The sequence below is a fragment of the Euprymna scolopes genome, chromosome 44 (assembly GCF_053919585.1).
Source record: "Euprymna scolopes isolate OS-2025 chromosome 44, ASM5391958v1, whole genome shotgun sequence".
Classification (NCBI taxonomy): Eukaryota; Metazoa; Mollusca; class Cephalopoda; order Sepiida; family Sepiolidae; genus Euprymna; species Euprymna scolopes.
The window spans coordinates 45222435-45242635 of record NC_136525.1 but is presented as its reverse complement, the minus strand read 5'-3'; the positions used below and the strand labels follow the sequence as shown (position 1 = coordinate 45242635).

Here is a 20201-nt window from a genome sequence, read left to right as displayed (position 1 = left end):
TCAACCCTTTTCACCTTAATTTAAAATAGTTCTGATTTTCATTTATTAATTTCATTTCATCTATTAATTCTGATTTTCATTTATTAATTTCATTTATCAATTTAAAAAAAAAATCTAATATTTCTTAAATAAATGTGGTTTTAATTGAATTTTTTCAAATTGAAATAAAAAAAAATATTTTTGATTGAAGGACATGGTCACTCTCATCTTCAAAAACCTTGTTCAAAATTTAGAAAACCAAAAAATTACATTTATTTATCTGAGATTTTCGTTGTTAAAAAAATTTTTCAAAAGAAGATTAGCTTAAAAATAAAACAAAATACTGTTAAAATGGTGGTATCCTTCTACCGCTCCAGAAGATATCTCACTACTGATGCAATTCTCTATCTATATAAAAGCCAAGTACGTTCAAGGATGAAGTACTGCTGCCACATCTGGGCAGGAGCTACTAAAAACCGCCTATCCTGCCTTGACAGAGTACAAAATAGACTTCATGGCTTAGTGGGGATGCCCTTTTCTCTTCCCTGCAACCTCTCTCCCACAGAAGAGACGTTGCGAGCCTGTCTTTGTTTTAGCGTCATTTCCATGGCAAGTGCTCGTCTGAGCTCCAATCTCTGCCCCCCTTCGCCAATCTTTCACGAAAAACACCCGTCTAGCTGAAACCACTGTCAATAATTTTCCCCACTCTTTATCTGTGCCTAAATCACAACGTAGATTCCATGAACAAGGCTTCTTTCTTAGAAGTGCACGCCTGTGGAACTCCCTTCCGTTTGCCTGTTTCCCACCTGACTACAACTTGGATGTCTTCAAGTCCAACATAAACAAATTCTGATGAATCGCTCCCTTAAGACACTTTATTAAATCTCCATTACTAACAATTAATGCGATATTATCCCATGGATTACTGTACACGCAATAACCTTTATCCCCGAGTGGCTTCCGGGCCTTGATAGATGGTGACTATCATGTAAAAAAAAAAAAAAAAAAAAAAAAATCCACCAAATAAATGTTACCGTGACATTTATTGTGGGTTTCGAATAATATTTTTATTTTTAAGTTATTATCGACACTTCAAACAATTCAGGTGTCAATTCGTGGCTATTTTTCTTGTTCACATAACACTAGACAGTATTTCTTATTCAAACCAAATAAACATTTTAAGGTGATTAAAACCACTAAAAACTTTTCCATATAGGTAGAAGAGGAACTTATCTTGTCTTTGATAACATTTATTTCTGCTATTACATAAAAGGAACTTAGTGTATCTTTGAGTCGCTTTCCTATGGACTCAAAAACGGCTGAGCCGATTTTTTTTAAATTTCACAAAGAAACTTCATGTGCCTGGCAGTGTTCTTAGATAGGTTTTGTGTCAGAACGTCTTCAATGATTAATGGATAATCGAAATAATCCACTGAAAGAAGGAACAGACGATTTTGATCAAAGTCAACACCTTATACAGCCTGACATCACAAGTGCATTTATGAAGTTTTATCGCCACACAAACCGAAAGATCCTGCATATAAAATCAACAAAAAAGTTCTTTGATATAACAGAGGCCCATTCGAAATGAATGTTTCTGTTTAAAGCACAACCGAAGCATGGGACTTGACTTTTGCATATTAAACTTTCATTTAAGCCATTATATATAAAAATAATTTTACAAAGTCAACAGTAGGTTCTCTTCAATGCAATGTAGACTACAATGTATTATGGACTAAGTAAGTCGCTGCAGGGAGGCACGTGAAGCTTTCTCCCGGTGTACCGCGATGGGTTCCCAACTAGAGCAGACAATCTATTGATTTGATTGAAGAATTGGTGATTTTCACAGATTTCGATGACAAAAAAAATATGGGAGCGTGAAACATTCGTTGGTCATCATTCAATCCTGGCAACGTTGCGTCCCCCTGCTAGTAATAAAATTAAGCTGAATTTTTTTTTTTTTCGGTGCTTATGCACTTTTGTAACCTTGTTATTTAAAAAAAAAAAAAAAATAGTATTTTCAAGTTAAATTCAAGTTTTACGATATCTTTTTATTTTTTATTTTTTTATTAAATTGTTAGGTGAAAGTACAGAATAGTAACGAAACACCCTCCCCTTCCCATGTTTAGAATGGCTATCAATATAATAAAGTTATTACTCAGCACGATAAGTGCATAAGTACCTATTTATTCCTCTTATAATTGAAATGTATCTTATTACTAACGGGTTAAGTTTGGTATATATATATATATATATAAAATAAAAGACGCTTGAAAGCCAAATCACAACGTAATATTAGGAAAATAAACAAATATTTTACTTGTTCGAAATTTATCACAAATATATTTCAGAGTTATACTCCATCTTCAGTGTGTTGTTTTGTTTCTTTTTTTTTTCCTTTTCTTCTTCCTTGCCATGTTGTAAAGTTGGAGAAAGAAGTCTGTTTGTAAAGAGCCGTGCGTTGTATCTAGCGGTTGTATTTTGAAATGTTTGAACTGTGCGTAGGCAACGCGAAAATAACTTCAAGGATGAGAGTTCATATAGAAACGTTGTTTTAATTTGAATAAAATAAAATACGCATCAAGTGCGCTTGAAAGCTAAATCACAACGTAAAACAACAAATGTTTATATATATATATATATATATATATATATATACTAGCATTTGTGCCCGGCGTTGCCCGGGTGTTTGGATGTGTATGTTGAACAAAAAAAAATAGTGGTAGTAGGAAGGCAGGCTCGAATCCGCACCACAAAGGAGGAAAAGAACGGGCTAAAACCTAACGTTTATGCTGTTACGACCACCGCCAAACCGGAAGCAACATTTTTTAAAATTAAGGCTAGACAATCTAAAGGAAAGGATAACTTTAAAAAATATCGGCGAAAAAAGTGACCCCCCCCCTGTAAAAAAGTGCCTAGTTGAAGGGGAAGATATTAATGTTTTTAGCCAATTTTTCGATATTTGTCGTATGAAAGATCGAACTTTAAAACGATACTGATCTTGGTAAAATCCGTCGCCTCTATTGAAAGTTTTAGGCAGACATGCAAACAGACATACATACATTTATATATTGGTAACTAAAAATTTTCGACCCAAACCGATGAAAAAGCTTGCCCTATCACTGAATACCCTTTATGTAAAATTTCAAATATTTAGACCAGAAATTGTCTGAGTAATTTGGAAGAGACCGCAGAGGTCAATTTTTTTTTTAACTTTGACCTCTATTATGACCCCTTAAAATTTATTGTTTTGGGCTCAAATCAAGTTATTAAGTTAGATCACATCGATTTTCCCAAATCTCAGTACCTTGTATATCAAATTTCGAATCTGTAGGCTTAAAATTGACAGAGTTATTGCGTAGGGAAATGTACACAGACGCACACACGTTCACTTATATATATATATATATATATATATATACACACACACACACACACACACGTGTCTGAGTTGTCATTCATAACAAAGTACATGTAAGACACTTAAAAATATATAGTATAGACATTTGATTATATTAAAAAATTAAAAATTATCAAAACTTTTCATTGCTTGCTTGCTTACTTCATTCAGGGCTCTACATTGCGAGTGAAACAGTCGCATTTGCAAGCGATTTTTCAAAGTGGTGACTAGAAAATAATGAAACGCTTCTCTATTGGGGATTGCATTTCTTTTACTGACAATATTGCAAAGCTCACTACTGAATGAAAAATATCTTTTCAACTTTCTTTTTTTAATAAAACGAACAAAGTTAAATTATTTAAACAATAAAAGGTTTAACAAAATATATACTTTTTCTTTTAACAAAGGCTGTTTAAAAAACATCTAAGGAAATTTGAATGTATCAACATAAAATTTGTTGTATATTTAGAATTACACTTATTAAAAAAACACAGAAAAATCTTTGATGTACATACTCGTCACAAAACGAAGATGTCATATTCTAAAAATCATGTGGGTTTGGCTAGCAACTTTTCTATTTAGCTAGTAAACGAAAATATTTAGTTGTCAAAGGTCAACTAAAGAAATTCGCCTGTAGAGCCCTGTCATTGCTTGCTTATTTCATTGCTTCATTATGTACTTTATAGCTTGCTTGCTTGCTTAATTCATCGTTTGAATCCATCGCTTGCTTGCTTAATTCATCATTTGAATCCATCGCTTGCTTGCTTAATTCATCATTTGAATCCATCGCTTGCTTGCTTAATCATTTGAATCCATCGCTTGCTTGCTTAATTAATCATTTGAATCCATCGCTTGCTTGCTTAATTCATCATTTGAATCCATCGCTTGCTTGCTTAATTCATCATTTGAATCCATCGCTTGCTTGCTTAATTCATCATTTGAATCCATCGCTTGCTTGCTTAATTCATCATTTGAATCCATCGCTTGCTTGCTTAATTCATCATTTGAATCCATCGATTGCTTGCTTAATTCATCATTTGAATCCATCGATTGCTTGCTTAATTCATCATTTGAATCAATCGATTGCTTGCTTAATTCATCATTTGAATCAATCGATTGCTTGCTTAATTAATCATTTGAATCAATCGATTGCTTGCTTAATTAATCATTTGAATCCATCGATTGCTTGCTTAATTCATCATTTGAATCCATCGCTTGCTTGCTTAATTCATCATTTGAATCCATCGTTTGCTTGCTTAATTCATAATTTGAATCCATCGCTTGCTTGCTTAATTCATCATTTGAATCCATCGCTTGCTTGCTTAATTAATCATTTGAATCCATCGCTTGCTTGCTTAATTAATCATTTGAATCCATCGCTTGCTTGCTTAATTAATCATTTGAATCAATCGATTGCTTGCTTAATTCATCATTTGAATCCATCGATTGCTTGCTTAATTCATCATTTGAATCCATCGTTTGCTTGCTTAATTCATCATTTGAATCCATCGCTTGCTTGCTTAATTCATCATTTGAATCCATCGCTTGCTTGCTTAATTCATCATTTGAATCCATCGCTTGCTTGCTTAATTCATCATTTGAATCCATCGCTTGCTTGCTTAATTCATCATTTGGATCCTTCGCTTGCTTGCTTAATTCATCATTTGAATCCATCGCTTGCTTGCTTAATTCATCACTTGAATCCATCGCTTGCTTGCTTAATTCATAATTTGAATCCATCGCTTGCTTGCTTAATTCATCACTTGAATCCATCGCTTGCTTGCTTAATTCATCATTTGAATCCATCGTTTGCTTGCTTAATCCATCATTTGAATCCATCGCTTGCTTGCTTAATTCATCATTTGAATCCATTGTTTGCTTAATTCATCGCTTGCTTGCTTAATTCATCGCTTGCTTGGTTAATTCATCACTTGCTTGCTTGCTTGGTTAATTCATCACTTGCTTGCTTGCTTGGTTAATTCATCACTTGCTTGCTTGCTTGGTTAATTCATCGCTTGCTTGCTTAATCCATCGTTTGAATCAATCGCTTGCTTGCTTAATTAATCATTTGAATCCATCGCTTGCTTGCTTAATTCATCATTTGAATCCATCGCTTGCTTGCTTAATTCATCATTTGAATCCATCGCTTGCTTGCTTAATTCATCATTTGAATCCATCGCTTGCTTGCTTAATTCATCATTTGAATCCATCGCTTGCTTGCTTAATTCATCATTTGAATCCATCGCTTGCTTGCTTAATTCATCATTTGAATCCATCGCTTGCTTGCTTAATTCATCATTTGAATCCATCGCTTGCTTGCTTAATTCATCATTTGAATCCATCGCTTGCTTGCTTAATTCATCATTTGAATCCATCGCTTGCTTGCTTAATTCATCATTTGAATCCATCGCTTGCTTGCTTAATTCATTTGAATCCATCGCTTGCTTGCTTAATTCATTTGAATCCATCGCTTGCTTGCTTAATTCATCATTTGAATCCATCGCTTGCTTGCTTAATTCATCATTTGAATCCATCGCTTGCTTGCTTAATTCATCATTTGAATCCATCGCTTGCTTGCTTGCTTAATTCATCATTTGAATCCATCCTTGCTTGCTTAATTCATCATTTGAATCCATCGCTTGCTTGCTTAATTCATCATTTGAATCCATCGCTTGCTTGCTTAATTCATCATTTGAATCCATCGTTTGCTTAATTCATCGCTTGCTTGCTTAATCCATCATTTGAATCCATCGCTTGCTTGCTTAATTCATCATTTGAATCCATCGTTTGCTTAATTCATCGCTTGCTTGCTTAATTCATCGCTTGCTTGCTTAATCCATCATTTGAATCCATCGCTTGCTTGCTTAATCCATCATTTGAATCCATCGCTTGCTTGCTTAATCCATCATTTGAATCCATCGCTTGCTTGCTTAATCCATCATTTGAATCCATCGCTTGCTTGCTTAATCCATCATTTGAATCCATCGCTTGCCTGCTTAATCCATCATTTGAATCCATCGCTTGCTTGCTTAATTCATCATTTGAATCCATCGCTTGTTTGCTTAATTCATCATTTGAATCCATCGCTTGTTTGCTTAATTCATCATTTGAATCCATCGCTTGCTTAATTCATCGCTTGCTTGCTTAATTCATCGCTTGCTTGCTTAATCCATCATTTGAATCCATCGCTTGCTTGCTTAATCCATCATTTGAATCCATCGCTTGCTTGCTTAATTCATCATTTGAATCCATCGCTTGCTTGCTTGCTTAATCCATTGCTTGCTTGGTTAATTCATCGCTTGCTTACTTTATTTATTCAATACAACTCTACCAACTCACGTGTGTATATGTGTGTACACACAAACATTTTTCTCCTTTTTATTATATCTGAAAAAAAAAAAAAAAAAAAAAAAAAGAAACTAATGTCCGTTATTTAAGAAGTCGATAGCCCTGACCATCCCATCATTTCGGCAAATATGCACGGGTATCACTCAAACCTGTAATTTTTTTGTTTCTCTTATCAAACAACATTCCTTGTCTTGCCTCCCACAATTCAAGCTTCCACCCCAGCTGTTTCATATTTCTTATTTTTCTGAGTGAGAAATGTGAAAAATTTCTGAAATTCTTATTTTTCTGGAGATGAAGCATTCTACAGAGTTCCAGACCTTTACTGGCTATCTCAATAACCTTGTTTCTGCCATGAGAGGGAGATAAATAATTGAAATATTTCTACTGTTGGTTTAATATAAGTGTTACAAAATGGATTGAGAGAGAGAGAGAGAGAGAGAGTCAGAGAGAGGAGCAGAGAGAAGGACAGACGACGCTCAACTGCCTGTCACGGTCGCAACCACACCCTTCCCGCCACACTCTCCTTCACCGCCGTATTGATGTGTATATGTTGTTATTAAATAAATCAAATTGTTTTATAACAAAGCGTCTCGTTATTCATAGATAGATGAACAGCGGTGATTCCATTCACTAGACGAGTTACAACAACATATGCATATATGCACAAACAAACTATCTCTCTATCTATCGAGATATTCAAAAATCTCGGATAGTTAAAATATAGACGGTGCTAACAAAATAGACGTCACGGCCATATCACCCAGTATATAACATAAGGAGACCTAAAAATGAACCATGAAAAGGAGTGGGTGGGTCTGAATTGACCAGCAATAAACCAACCCTTTCTCACAACAACAGATGGCAATTCATGGGAAGGCTCACCTATCCAGACAATATCTCACCTCAACAGAATCTGCTTGTAGCCACCACGACAGCAACTGGTGAGTGATTGAATGCTTGATTGATGAAGGACCCTCGAGTGGGTGAGGAAGTATATGACAGCTAGTTGATATCTAGTTTAGCTGCTAATATCCCATAAAAAATCAAAAATAGGACACTGACACCTAACACACCTCCACCAAGAGAAGCCACACCTCCACCCACCCTTTTAATATCAGGAGATTAAGCACTATGTTTGGAGGGGGGAGGGGATAAATAATGAAGGGCCTGAGGAAGTGTGCTTGGGGTCAAGTCATCTCAGTGTGGCAGGTGTTAGTTTTTAGGCACCTGCTTTATTTACTTTTCTAAGTCTAATCTCTGAAGGGCCTTTGAGTACAAAATAAGGTATCCTCCAACACACACACACACACACACAGGGTCAAACTGTGACAATCCTAAATTTAGTGATCCCAATAAATTCATGGTGAAACTTTTAAACCTAGCTTTTCATAAGGTCATATGGCAGAATTTAGCTTAAGTACATAAATTTGAAATGCAAGGCATTAAAAGTGATTAGAGAAGAAAAAAGATGGGCAGAGAAAACAAAATATGCTTATGATCACTTTCTAGCAACTGGGTTTATATAATAAATAGGGGAGAGACAAACAGACAGAGGAGAGAGACAAACAGACAGAGGAGAGAGACAAACAGGCAGAGGAGAGAGACAAACAGGCAGAGGAGAGAGACAAACAGGCAGAGGAGAGAGACAAACAGGCAGAGGAGAGAGACAAACAGGCAGAGGAGAGAGACAAACAGGCAAAGGGGATAGGGGGGAGACCACGAAAGGGGGGGAGGAGAGGGGGACCACGAAAGGGGGGAGGAGAGGGGGACCACGAAAGGGGGGAGGAGAGGGGGACCACGAAAGGGGGGAGGAGAGGGGGACCACGAAAGGGGGGGGAGGAGAGGGGGACCACGAAAGGGGGGGGACCACGAAAGGGGGGGGGGACCACGAAAGGGGGGGGACCACGAAAGGGGGGAGGACCACGAAAGGGGGGGGGCACGAAAGGGGGGAGGCCACGAAAGGGGGGAGGAGAGGGGGACCACGAAAGGGGGGGAGGAGAGGGGGACCACGAAAGGGGGGGACCACGAAAGGGGGGGGGACCACGAAAGGGGGGAGGACCACGAAAGGGGGGGAGGAGAGAGGGACCACGAAAGGGGAGGAGGAGAGAGGGACCAGGGGGGGGGAACCACGAAAGGGGGGGGATAGGGACCACGAAAGGGGGGAGGGGAGAGGGACCACGAAAGGGGGGGAGGAGAGAGACAGATAAAGAAAGGGGGGGAGGAGAGAGAGATAAAGAAAGGGGGGAGGGGAGAGAGACAGATAAAGAAGGGGGTAGAGACAGATAAAGAAGGGGAGGGAGAGACAGCGCGATATTTCTTCTCGCCTGTTTTTGCTCCAAAACAATAGCAAAAAATGAACAATTACAACAAAGCATACCTCTAAAATACGGCACAAATTTTATTCTTTCTTCATGGCAAAATAAGGAAATGCCTATTTTACATCTGAGTAAAGTTGGTAACCCTAACCCTAACCCTAACCTCGAAAGGTAATCGCTCTTTTATCTTCAGCAGGAACTGTAATTCGAGTTCAGCACTGTTCGAAGATCGGGTTAATTGCAGCCGTTTGAAGTGGTTGGTATGATACCTTCTGATGAAAGGATTCAATTCTCGACTTGAGTCGATATTACAGAAGTTCATAATTAATGTTTATTTGAAAAATCATTGATGACAGGTCAATAATTCTGACCTTAAAAGGTCTCTGAGAGTCATATATATAAATAAATAAGCCTAATCATTTGTGCTTTAAAAATAAAGTCTCAAGGAGACGAAGAGTAGAGGTACCCAACCAAACGCCTTATATCCAAAGAGAGTTGTGTTCCATCTTTCTTCTATGGCTGCTTGTTTGGAACCAAAAAAGGAAAGGCATTCAAAAACCCACCGAGCCCATCAATAAAGAAAGGGGGACAAAACAGACAAAAGGGAGAAACAGCTATCCAATAAATGTTATCAATCATCTGAAAACGTAATGTTCAACTGGTATTTATTTCATTTTCTGTTTTTGAGCGATTATCAAATCTCTAAAGTGGCTGTAAGGAGAGCAACATTTATCTTCATTTCTAACTCTAACCTGAGACTACATTTGTTCTTAAAAAAAAAAAAAAAAAAAAAAAAACAATTTATAAGTTAAAAATACAAAACTCATCCAGGTCGATAGAAGAGTAACTTATCTTACCTTTAGTAACAGTTATTTGCTTAGAAGTGTTTATATACCCCCTAGATAATAATATCTACGATTTGCAAACGTGTGTTGTGGCTAGATTTATTTACAGTGACTTTTGCAAAATCATTGCTATTTTGGCTTCTCACGTGTTTTCAGCTTTTTCGTATAAAAGTGAAACTGATGTGAAACTAGTGAGCGGTTCTCGGCTACAGGCCAGGAATGTCCAGAAAGCGATGGACGTTTGGTCAATGTCGATTTTCAGCGTCATGTCAGACAATTGCTTTCATTTGGACACACTCCCTTAATAAAGGGGGAGCTGACTTTTCCCAGACAAAATTGAGTAAAAAAACAACCCAAAGGAACTATGCCGCAGTAGAATTAAGTGCGGAATTAAATTCCACACACACCTGCCATTTTTCATTCACTGTGGCGTGATGTTTGACCTCATTAAACACGCACTTTTGTCACATCACTTTTTAATCATTTTATTTCACACATTCTCACTTCTCTGCCATCGTAGTGTGGTGGGAAGTCTTCAGCCTATAAACCTCAAGGGTTCGGGTTCAAGTCTAACTATCTACCAAAACTTTTTTTTTTTTTTTTTTTACTTTACACCTCCAAACACCCGGGCAACGCCGGGTACTCCCTCCCGCTAGTCTAATATATAAAACGGAAAATAGGCGCGAGCATTTGTGTATGTCCACAAAAGGCTTTCACATACTTCCCAGATCGTAAATATCTCGCATTCACAAACGCACATCGTCTCTATTTTGGATGAAGTTAAATTTCCCGCCGTGCCTTTGTCTCCAGTGTTTGTTTGTCTTTTTCGTATAAATAAAGCGAAACTATTGGAACACAACCACCCAGCCTTCAGGCCGCGTAGTATCTGTTCTGTAATTGGTCCTTAGTCAATGTAGGGGAAACCCTTTGTACTGAGACAATTACTATTTATTTGGATACTGCCAGAGTGCTCCCTTTTTGGTGGGAACTGGTTTCCCCTACATTAAAAACGACGTTGTGTCTAATTTGCTTTCATGGAAGGTTAAAAAGAAACGCCATTTCTGCAAGTTATCTTGATTTTGATTGAATACGTTAAATTTGTACGCTTTAGACTTACGGTCGTGTCATGGTGTAGCAGCAGTAAGATGTCAGATTTTCTTTCACTTTCTTTTCTGCCCTTGCATCACGGGTTCAAACCTGCCTGCCTACTACCACTTTTTCCCCCCTCAACATACACCTCCAAACACCCGGGCAACGCCAGGCAACCAGGCTAGTATATATATATATATATTTTATAGACAAAATGTGTCAGAGTTGTATGGTATGTACAACGAAACACGTGTAACACATTGGTGTCCATCTATATAATTACCCTGGTTTTGGTAAACATTGGCATTAAAAAGCAATGTAATGTTTTTGAGAAGACTAAACTGATTTAAAAAAAAAAAAAAGTTAAATTCGCGAAATTTGGCTGAAATAAATTGATGCTTCCAAAATGGGGGATCAATTTACTAGAACGTTGTACTGGAAACTGAGCACCCTTTAAAAATGTTAAATATTGATTTTTTTTTTTTTTTTTTTTTTTTTGATAATCTGGTAGATTAGTGACCGTACGTTACAAAACTTATCTCCAAATAAACCGTTAACTGCCATTGTGTCTCTGGTCAGCTGTCCGGGCTTGGCAAGACTGGCCTCTTTGTCTCCTGACCAGTCGGACAACGGATAGCAGACAACGTGACATTTTCGCATTAAAAAAAAAAACAAAAAAAAAAAAACACTGTAATTGACATCAATAAAATCACGTAATTGTTGTCTGTACTGTATTTTTATTCCAACGAGATGTTTTTATTTATTTATCCCGCCACCCCCACCGAAGTGACAGTTTTACAAAAGCTCCTCCCTCACTAACTAACCGGTTATCCCCAAGTTCCGCATGTCATTTTGACTTTCATAATAAATTTGTTGACCGTCGCTGCGTGCGTTCTGTTTCACGAGAAATGAACGCCTTGGAAAAATACCTTCTGGTTAATAATCAGTTTAAAACGTTTTTGTTTTTTTTTCAAAACAGCCACGTTCGTTTGCTTATTTTAAAACTGGTAAACATTAATCAGAGGGGACGGCGCTTCTACAGAATTGGGACGAAATTTTGTAATCGATAAATGGAGTTTTCAGATAAACAATTGTTTCAACTGATTTTTTTTCTTTTTGTCAATTCTAATAAGTTACAATGGTAGCTTCCAAATTATGCAGTCGAAATTAACTGAACTTTAATCGTGTTAGCAGGTGAAAAATTGCCACCATCCTGTTTAAATCAAAACGGATTATTATCTCCTTTTTGAACTCTCCTGTGTCTTACGATCGTTGTCATGAAATTGCATATTTTTTAATAGTTTTTTTTTTTTTTTTATACAAACATCTTAGGAATACGTAGATACCTTTGTTTTCATGTGAAATTCAGTATTACGATTTCAGAAATTTCGTCCCAATAGTGTAGAAGCGTCGAAGGGACTTTCCAGGGCAACACCGGCAACACTCGTGAAGCAGAAAAAAAAAAAGATCGTGGTCAATGTCAAGATTCTTTCCAACTCAAGAAACCTTTACGATGATAACTTTTGTAGGTTCTCGAGGGGTGCTGGGAACGAATATTACATTTACAAGTGGCGCAGAGAAATAGTTTTCATGATATGAAGAAATTACTTTTTCAAAAAAAAAAAAAAAAAAACATGGGGATCACTTTTCTTTGTAACGTAGAATGAACACCCACTTTCTGGCCACCTAGGGACAATGCCACAGACAAGTAGTTTTTCGGATATTAAGCAATGTAATTCCTTATGTTATCAGTGGCGGTCGTTTATGTATTTGCAAGTGCGTGAGTAGTTCATCGGTGTTGCGCTTGCGCATACTAATATGACCACCAGCAATAAGACAAGAAATAACACTGCTTAATATCAGGAAAACCTACTTACTTGCAGAAAATTTAAATGCGATATTAGTTTTCAGCATACCTGAAAACCTGTAAAAGTGTTAAAGGAAAATATCAAGGTTGATACAAGGTAAATATTTACCAAGTCATATTCCAAAAATAATTGATAAGTAGGTTCTTTTTTTGAACTAAGAAAATCAAATTTTATGAAGAAAGCGAGACATTGTTTTGATTAGCCATGTTTAATAGAGCCAACTCAATTCAAACAACCGGGATTCTTTTTAAATGTAATACAATGAATCAATAAAACTAGTTTTAAAAAAAGGGGGGGTACTAAAATTAACACTTATAACGGCAATTAAAAGTAAAGAAAATACAGAAAAAAAAAATCCGTAAGCTGTACGAATTCGTTACAGAACGAAGATGCCATTTTCTTTTTTAATTTTTTTTTTTTTATAATCTGAAACTTACGTTTGTAATCAATGATATTAACAGAAAAAAAAAAAAGATTTTAAAAAGTGAAAATTGTGGAATTTAAAGAGGGGGGAGGGCACTCTTGACAACGTCCGTCATTTATTTTTTATGTTGAATTTTGGATTTTTTTTTTTTGCACAGGCATCACCATATTATAAAGGCCAAGAGGATAAGGGTTAAAGAGTGTACAGTAGAAATTGGACAATACAGTAATCGTTAGTAATGAAAATTCAGTAAATTTGATAACTTATATGGAACGGCTCATCAAGAACTTGTTTACGTTAGACTTGAACACAACCATATTGTAGTCAGCCGGAAAGCAGGAAAATGGAAAACAATTCCACAGGTGTGCAGTTCTAAGAAAAAAAAGCTTTGTTCATGGAATCTACATTTAGGTTTAGGCACAGATAAAAAGTGGGGAGAATTATTGATAGTGTTTTCAGCTAGACGAGTGTTTCTTGTGAAAGTTTGGCGAGGGGGGACCAGTCGAACACTTTCCATGAAAATAACGATACATCAGAGACAAACTCGCAACATCTCTTCTGTGAGATAGAGGTTGCAGGAAAGAGAAAAGTACATCTCCTACGAGGCTACGAAGTCTATTTTGAACTCTATCAAGGCAGGATAAGTCCTTTCTAGCAGCTCCTGCCCAGATGTGGCAACAGTATTCCATCCTTGGACGTACCTGGCTCTTATATAGATAGAGAATTGCATCAGCAGTGAGATATTTACTGGATCAATAGAAGGATCCGACCATTTTTCCAGTGGTCTTGGCAACAGATTTGATGTACGTGTTCCATTTAAGATCAGGAGTAAAGGTCAAGCCCAGAAGCTTGTCAAAATTTGAGCCCTCCTCAAGACGAGAGCCATTCATTTCAATTGATGCCAGATGTGGATCAAAATGTTGATGTAAAGAGAGAAGCTTGGTTTTAGATGCATTAAAAGTAACCAGCCACTCCTTTCCCCATTGTACTACGTGCTCAAGATCAGAGGAGAGATAATCGGAGAGAACTTGGTTGTTTACTGACTTAGATGTGCTTGCACCAATTATTTTTTTTATACTATTTTATGTAGATACTACAGTGGGTGCCTGCTAAGAGTCGACAAATCGATTTTTTTTTTAATTTGATACAATATTACGTACTTAATTTTTATGCTAAAAAATAGTAATATATCAAATATTACAAAACTTCATCAAGTCGAACAACTGCTATTGTGCATTTAGTAAAAAAAAAAAATAATAATAATAATAAATGGGTACTTGTACAGTTTAATAAAGACATTAAAAAATGAAAACTATCGAAAAAAGGTTATATTGTACGTATCCGTTTCGGACTGAAGATCTCCAGGAAAAGATTTTTACTTCATTTGATTGAGTATTTTTTTTTCTTTTTACAGCAGAAAAACACTTTTTGACAGCGCATTTAAGGTACCCATCTTTAAATTTTTTGAACACGCCACGGGGAGATAACTCAGTTTAAAGCGCCGACACCCCCCTCCCCATCTTTAATACTAGCTTTTCTTCCTAAAAATTGGACCTTTTGCTCGGTATCATAATTATGTTTTTTTTTTCGCTGTAAAAAAAAAAATAAATAAAACTACTTAAGTAAATTATTTTTTCGAAAAACTTCATTCCATAACAGATACATACAATAACCTTCTTGTTCGATATTTTCATTTTTTTTTTTTTAATAGCTTGGTTAAACTGGACAAGTACCCAAAAATGTCTATCGCTTCAGACAACAAATATTGCAGCTATGACGTATGTAATCTAAAATATTCTTTTCGGAGTTATGTCCCCTGTGTATAGCCTCCTGCTGTCTATTTCTACGTGTACGTTTCTGCGTCTAAGAAAAATGCGATTTTACCCAATTATCTGTAAACATTACGGTACTTTTATAATTAATCGCCGAAAATGGAGACGCCATTTTATCGGGCACCTGTCATTAGAATCAGGAGAAATCAGTATTTTAAACTATGCTCGAAGTAGGAAATAAATAACAAAAAAATTAAACTAGATATTAATTTACTTCCGGAAAGAACTATGAAAAAAGTAAATAAAGTGAAAGAGAACATATATTGTTTAATTGTTTAATTGGAAATTTTTCGATTTAATTAGTGAAAACGGGGATGTTTTCATGAAACATATTTATTATTAAAAACAGAAAATGAAAATGACATTCATAATTATTTAAATGGGGGAGCGCCATTTGAAAACCAAAACATTTATTGTATAAAAATATAATTGTAAAGACATTTGTTAAAAAGTCTGCGTAAGAAAATATAATTTTAATAAAACAATTTGTAATTTATTTTATTTTGAATTAAAAAAAAAAAAAAAACGTTTGTCTAAAATATTATATTCGGTTTATTGGAAAGAGCATAAAATTTCACATTGACCCTGAAAATATCGTAAAAATAGAATCAATAGAAAAATTTTGATAGATTTTTAAATTTTAAAAATTGAAAAATACTGAACTCGTAACATTCAATTAATTTCATTACTGTTTTTTAAAAAAATAAAAAATTCTATTACTTTTAAAACAACTTTAATAGTTTATTTTGGAAGTATAATACATAAAGAAAATAAACAACCCACTTTTAAAAGAGAAATTACGAGTTTTTTTATATTTTATTTGCAGTTTCGTGTTAGAGGTGTCAAAAATCCCTACAAAACTTCTGATACACCTTTACCACCGCTCTTGAATCTGCACTGCTTTAGTCCAGTGGCAAGGATAAGTGCTTAACGACCGAAAACAATGCCGAGATAAATAGGGAGCACACGGAACACCTGGAATTCCAAAATAGTCATCCATTTTAGTACTGACCCGGCTCAATGTTGCTTAACTTCGGTGATAGTGCGCGGTAAATAAAAGTGCATAAATACCCAAAAACGTTTTGTCGTTCATCAACTTCCGTCTATGTTTGTTTACAATCCCGTCAGCTGATATTTGGGTTCGACGAAGATTGCCCTGGAAAAGTCACTTCGTATTAATTTAAAATTAGTTTTAAAATATTCTTATTCTGAAAAAAAAAAAAAAAAAAAAAAAAAAAAGCCGAATTGGTGCTTATGCACTTATGTTACCGTGCTAATTTTTAAAAATAGTATTTCCAAGTTATGTTCAAGTTGTACGATATATCTTTTTTTTATTAAATTGTTATAGGAAAGTAACCTCCCTCTCCATGTTAAGAATGGCTTTCTAAATAACATTCTTTCAGCACGGTAATATAAGTGCATAACTTATGCACTGCAATGCAGTGCCACTGCATAAGTACCGCCAAGTTCGTTTGCATATTTTACAACTGGTAAACATTAATCAAAAGTGACTTTTCCAGGGCATTCATCAAATATTAGCTGACGCGATTTTAAAAGAACGCAGACGAAACTTGATGATTAATTTATTTCAAATAACATCGTATATTTCGATATCGTATATCGTTAAAGTTACATTTTGAAAATAAGAAACCGGTGGCTTTTCGGAAATTATCGAATTTTTATTGATGTTTGTCATTTTTTCGAGTGAAAAAAAAATGTGCTTGTGTAGAATAGTAGATTTTGAAACGAACGCATTTCAGGTGAAAACACTATTATATACTTACGGGTCATGTCAAAATTAGTGTAATTTAAAAGAAAAAAAAAATGATCCAGTAGAAGACGGGCTAGAGCGAGTTAAAAAAAAAAAATAAAACAAAAAACGTTCACAATAACGGTCACATGTATTTTGAAATGGCGGATTGTCAAATTGATCGTTGCGTTGCAGTTACCTCTGGATTTTAAGAATATTTCACATTAAAAACATGCAATAATTTTATTTTTAATTATGATTTTAGCTTTAATTATAATTATTGGTGCAATATATTCGGTGAAAGTGCACCGGGGGGGGGCACCCGAAAACGGTTAATGTGCACTCACTGGTTGTCCAACCTACAAAGAGTGTTTCCGAAAGCCGTTCTTAACATGGGGAGGTTTATTCCGAAAGGCATTTTCGGTACTAGTGCACTTTGCACTTATTGATCTGTGCTGAAAATAACGTTATTATTTAAAAAGCCATTCTTAACATGGGGAGGGGAGGATGTTTTGTACCTATTCTGTACTTTAACCTTACAATTGAATAATAAAAATAAAAAAAAAACATCATAAAACTTTAAACTTGGAAATACGATTTTTAAAAAATAGCGCGGACCAGTAAGTGCACTAGCACCGTATTTTCTTTTTTACAAACCTCACTGAAATCAATTTCTTAAAAGGTAAGTCTTCAGGTGCCCCCCCCCTCCGTGCACTTTCACTATATATTCTGTACTTTCACCTAACAATTTAAACAAAAGATGCCGTAAACTTTAAATTTAACTTGTTAATCCTGTCTAAAAATTTAAAAAAAAAAAAAAAAGCAAGGCCCTTTTCTGTAACAGTATCTAGGAAAACAAACAAAAGAAAACGAAATGAAAGCGGGAGTAAACGTCAGGTCCTACTTTTTTTTTTTTTTTTTTTTTTTTTTGATTAATTAATTTAAAAAAAGGGGGGGGGGGCAAAATATTACCTTTCTTCTATCCAACGGCGGATTGCCAGGTAAATCGTCTCCAGGTAAAGTGCTCGTTCCACAAGCAAAGAAACTCGTTAACCTAGTCTTCATTTCTTTGTAAGTTTTTAGACTGCTTTCTTAATCCAAAAAAAATGACGATAGTTTATAAATATACATATATCCGAAGGGAAGGTATGAACCGTTTTTTTCTTTTTAATTCTGTGGAGTTGTAACGACATTTTAACACCTCGTGGGTCCAAAACGCATCATCTCCCAACCATCAACGTCTTCAAACAAAAAAGAAAAGCGTCTATATTTTTATTTTATTTATTGTCCAGGACAAATAAACGGTCAGGTTATGTAGGTGTGAGCGAGGGACGAGGTGGTGGGGGGTATAGCAATGTGACTAAGCTAAGAGGTGAGAGAGATGGTAGAGAGGTGTAGATAAAAAGTAGGTAGACCGGGTCAATGGGTAGTCGTGAGGGTTGGGGGGTACGCGGCTATGTAGGTGTCGAATAGGTAAACTAACTTTTTTTTTCTTTAAGACGAGAAGAAATTGTCAAGTATTTCGCAGGTGCGTTAAGCTATGTATGACGTCAGATGAGCAACTCCGGCGTGTTCAATTGTAGAATTGGGACCGTAGCGATCAATGGCACCAATTTCATTTTATTTATTTTACAAAGAAATCCGCCATTATCAAGGCCCAGAGGCCACTCGAGGATAAGGGTTAAATAGTGTAAAGTGGTCAAAAGGACAATATCATAGTAATCGTTAGAAGTGTAAATTTGGTAAATTGGATTACTTAAGGGGGACGGCTCATCAAGAACTTGTTTACATTGGACTTGAATACGGCCATATTGTAGTCAGCTGGAAAGCAGATGTGCAGTTCTTAGAAGCTTTGTTCATGCAATCTACGTTTAAGTTTAGGCACAAATAAAGGGTGGGGGGAATTATTGATAGTGTTTACAACCAAACGAGTGTTTATCGTGAATGTTTGGCGAGGGGGGACCAGAGATTGGAGCTCAGACGAGTACTTGCCATGAAAATAACGATAAAACAAAGACAGGCTCGCAACGTGTCTTCTGTGAGAAAGAGGTTGCAGGGAAGTCTATTCTGAATTCTGTCAAGGCAGGATAAGGTCTTCCTAGCAGCTTCTGCCCAGATGTGACAGCAATACTCCATCCTTGGACATACCTGGCTCTTATACAGGTAGAGAATTGCATCAGCAGGTAGATATCTACTGGATCGATAGAAGGATCCTATCATTTTTCCAGCGACCTTGGCAACGGATTTGATGTACATATTCCATTTTAGATCAGGAGTAAAGGTCAAGCCCAGAAGCTTGTCAAAACATGGAGTCTACCCAAGACGAGAGCCATTTATTTCAGATGGAGGGTCCGAACGTTGATGATGCAAAGATAAAAGCTTGGTTTTAGATGAATTGAAAGTAACAAGCCACCTCTTTCCCCATTGTACCACATGTTCAAGATCAGAGGAGAGAGAATCAGAGAGAACTTGGTCATTTACGGCCTTTGATGTGCTGCCATAGATGGTAGTGTCGTCAGCAAAAATGTCTACGAATGATCTAAGGATGTGATTTGGAAGATCATTAATATAGATCAGGAAGAGAGTCGGGCCCAGGATGGACACCTGAGGGACTCCAGCATTAATACTGTGAGCTTCTGATTTCTGCCCATCAACCACTACTCTTATGAACCTATCAGAGAGAAATGATTTAATAATTGAACAGACATTTCCAGTTATACAATAGTTGGAGATCTTGTGAAGTAGACCGTTATTCCATACCCTATCAAAGGCCTTTGATATGTCAAGAGCAATTGCCTGTCAAGAGTTTTGCTAATCCTATGAGAAATAACTGTAAGCACATCTGCTGTAGATCTAGCAGAACAGAAACCATATTTTATTTCACTAAGAGGGTTATTTTTGCTGAGGTGGTTGACTACTTCTATCGAGTATTGCGTTCTCGCCTATACATAACTTTAACATATTCAAATCTTAATAGGTGCCACCCCCACACTATCGGACAAGGTCCATCCTCTGTCCCATCACTGTAATGTCTCATTTCTATACCTGTTTTACAAGTACTTTGGTAAATTTTTACTTGCTTTCCACCTTAAGAATCACCTTTAAAATGAAGACTTTTAAAAGTTTCCTGGTATGCTGAAAACGAATATCGCACTTAAATTTGGCGAAAATGAGTAGCTTTCCCGATGTTAAGAAATGTAATTCCTTATTTCAGGTGGAAACACTTATGTACCTACATGTCATATCGGTTCTGGATATGACCTTAAACTATATCAGATGGTGAGACCCCAGCTTGCAGGTTTTGGGGAGTATAGATCCACTCTGACCCAGAGTGGTAGTACCTGTTAGGGT

At 36.2% G+C, this 20201-nt stretch overlaps 1 protein-coding gene across 5 annotated transcripts in view; it reads right to left on the bottom strand.

The window, feature by feature from the left end:
- LOC145268829 (ras-specific guanine nucleotide-releasing factor RalGPS1-like) overlaps positions 1-20201 on the bottom strand; it is a 333592-nt gene that overhangs the window by 244728 nt on the left and 68663 nt on the right. For 4 of the 5 annotated variants that reach the window (XM_080124484.1, XM_080124485.1, XM_080124480.1 and 1 more), the window contains exon 1: positions 17823-18116. The exons of the other annotated variant lie outside the window; for it this stretch is intronic. In XM_080124484.1, the coding sequence (XP_079980610.1) occupies positions 17823-17915 (93 nt within the window). In that variant the 5' untranslated portion in view covers positions 17916-18116. Of the gene's footprint in view, positions 1-17822; positions 18117-20201 lie in introns of those variants that run through there. 5 annotated transcript variants of the gene reach the window in all.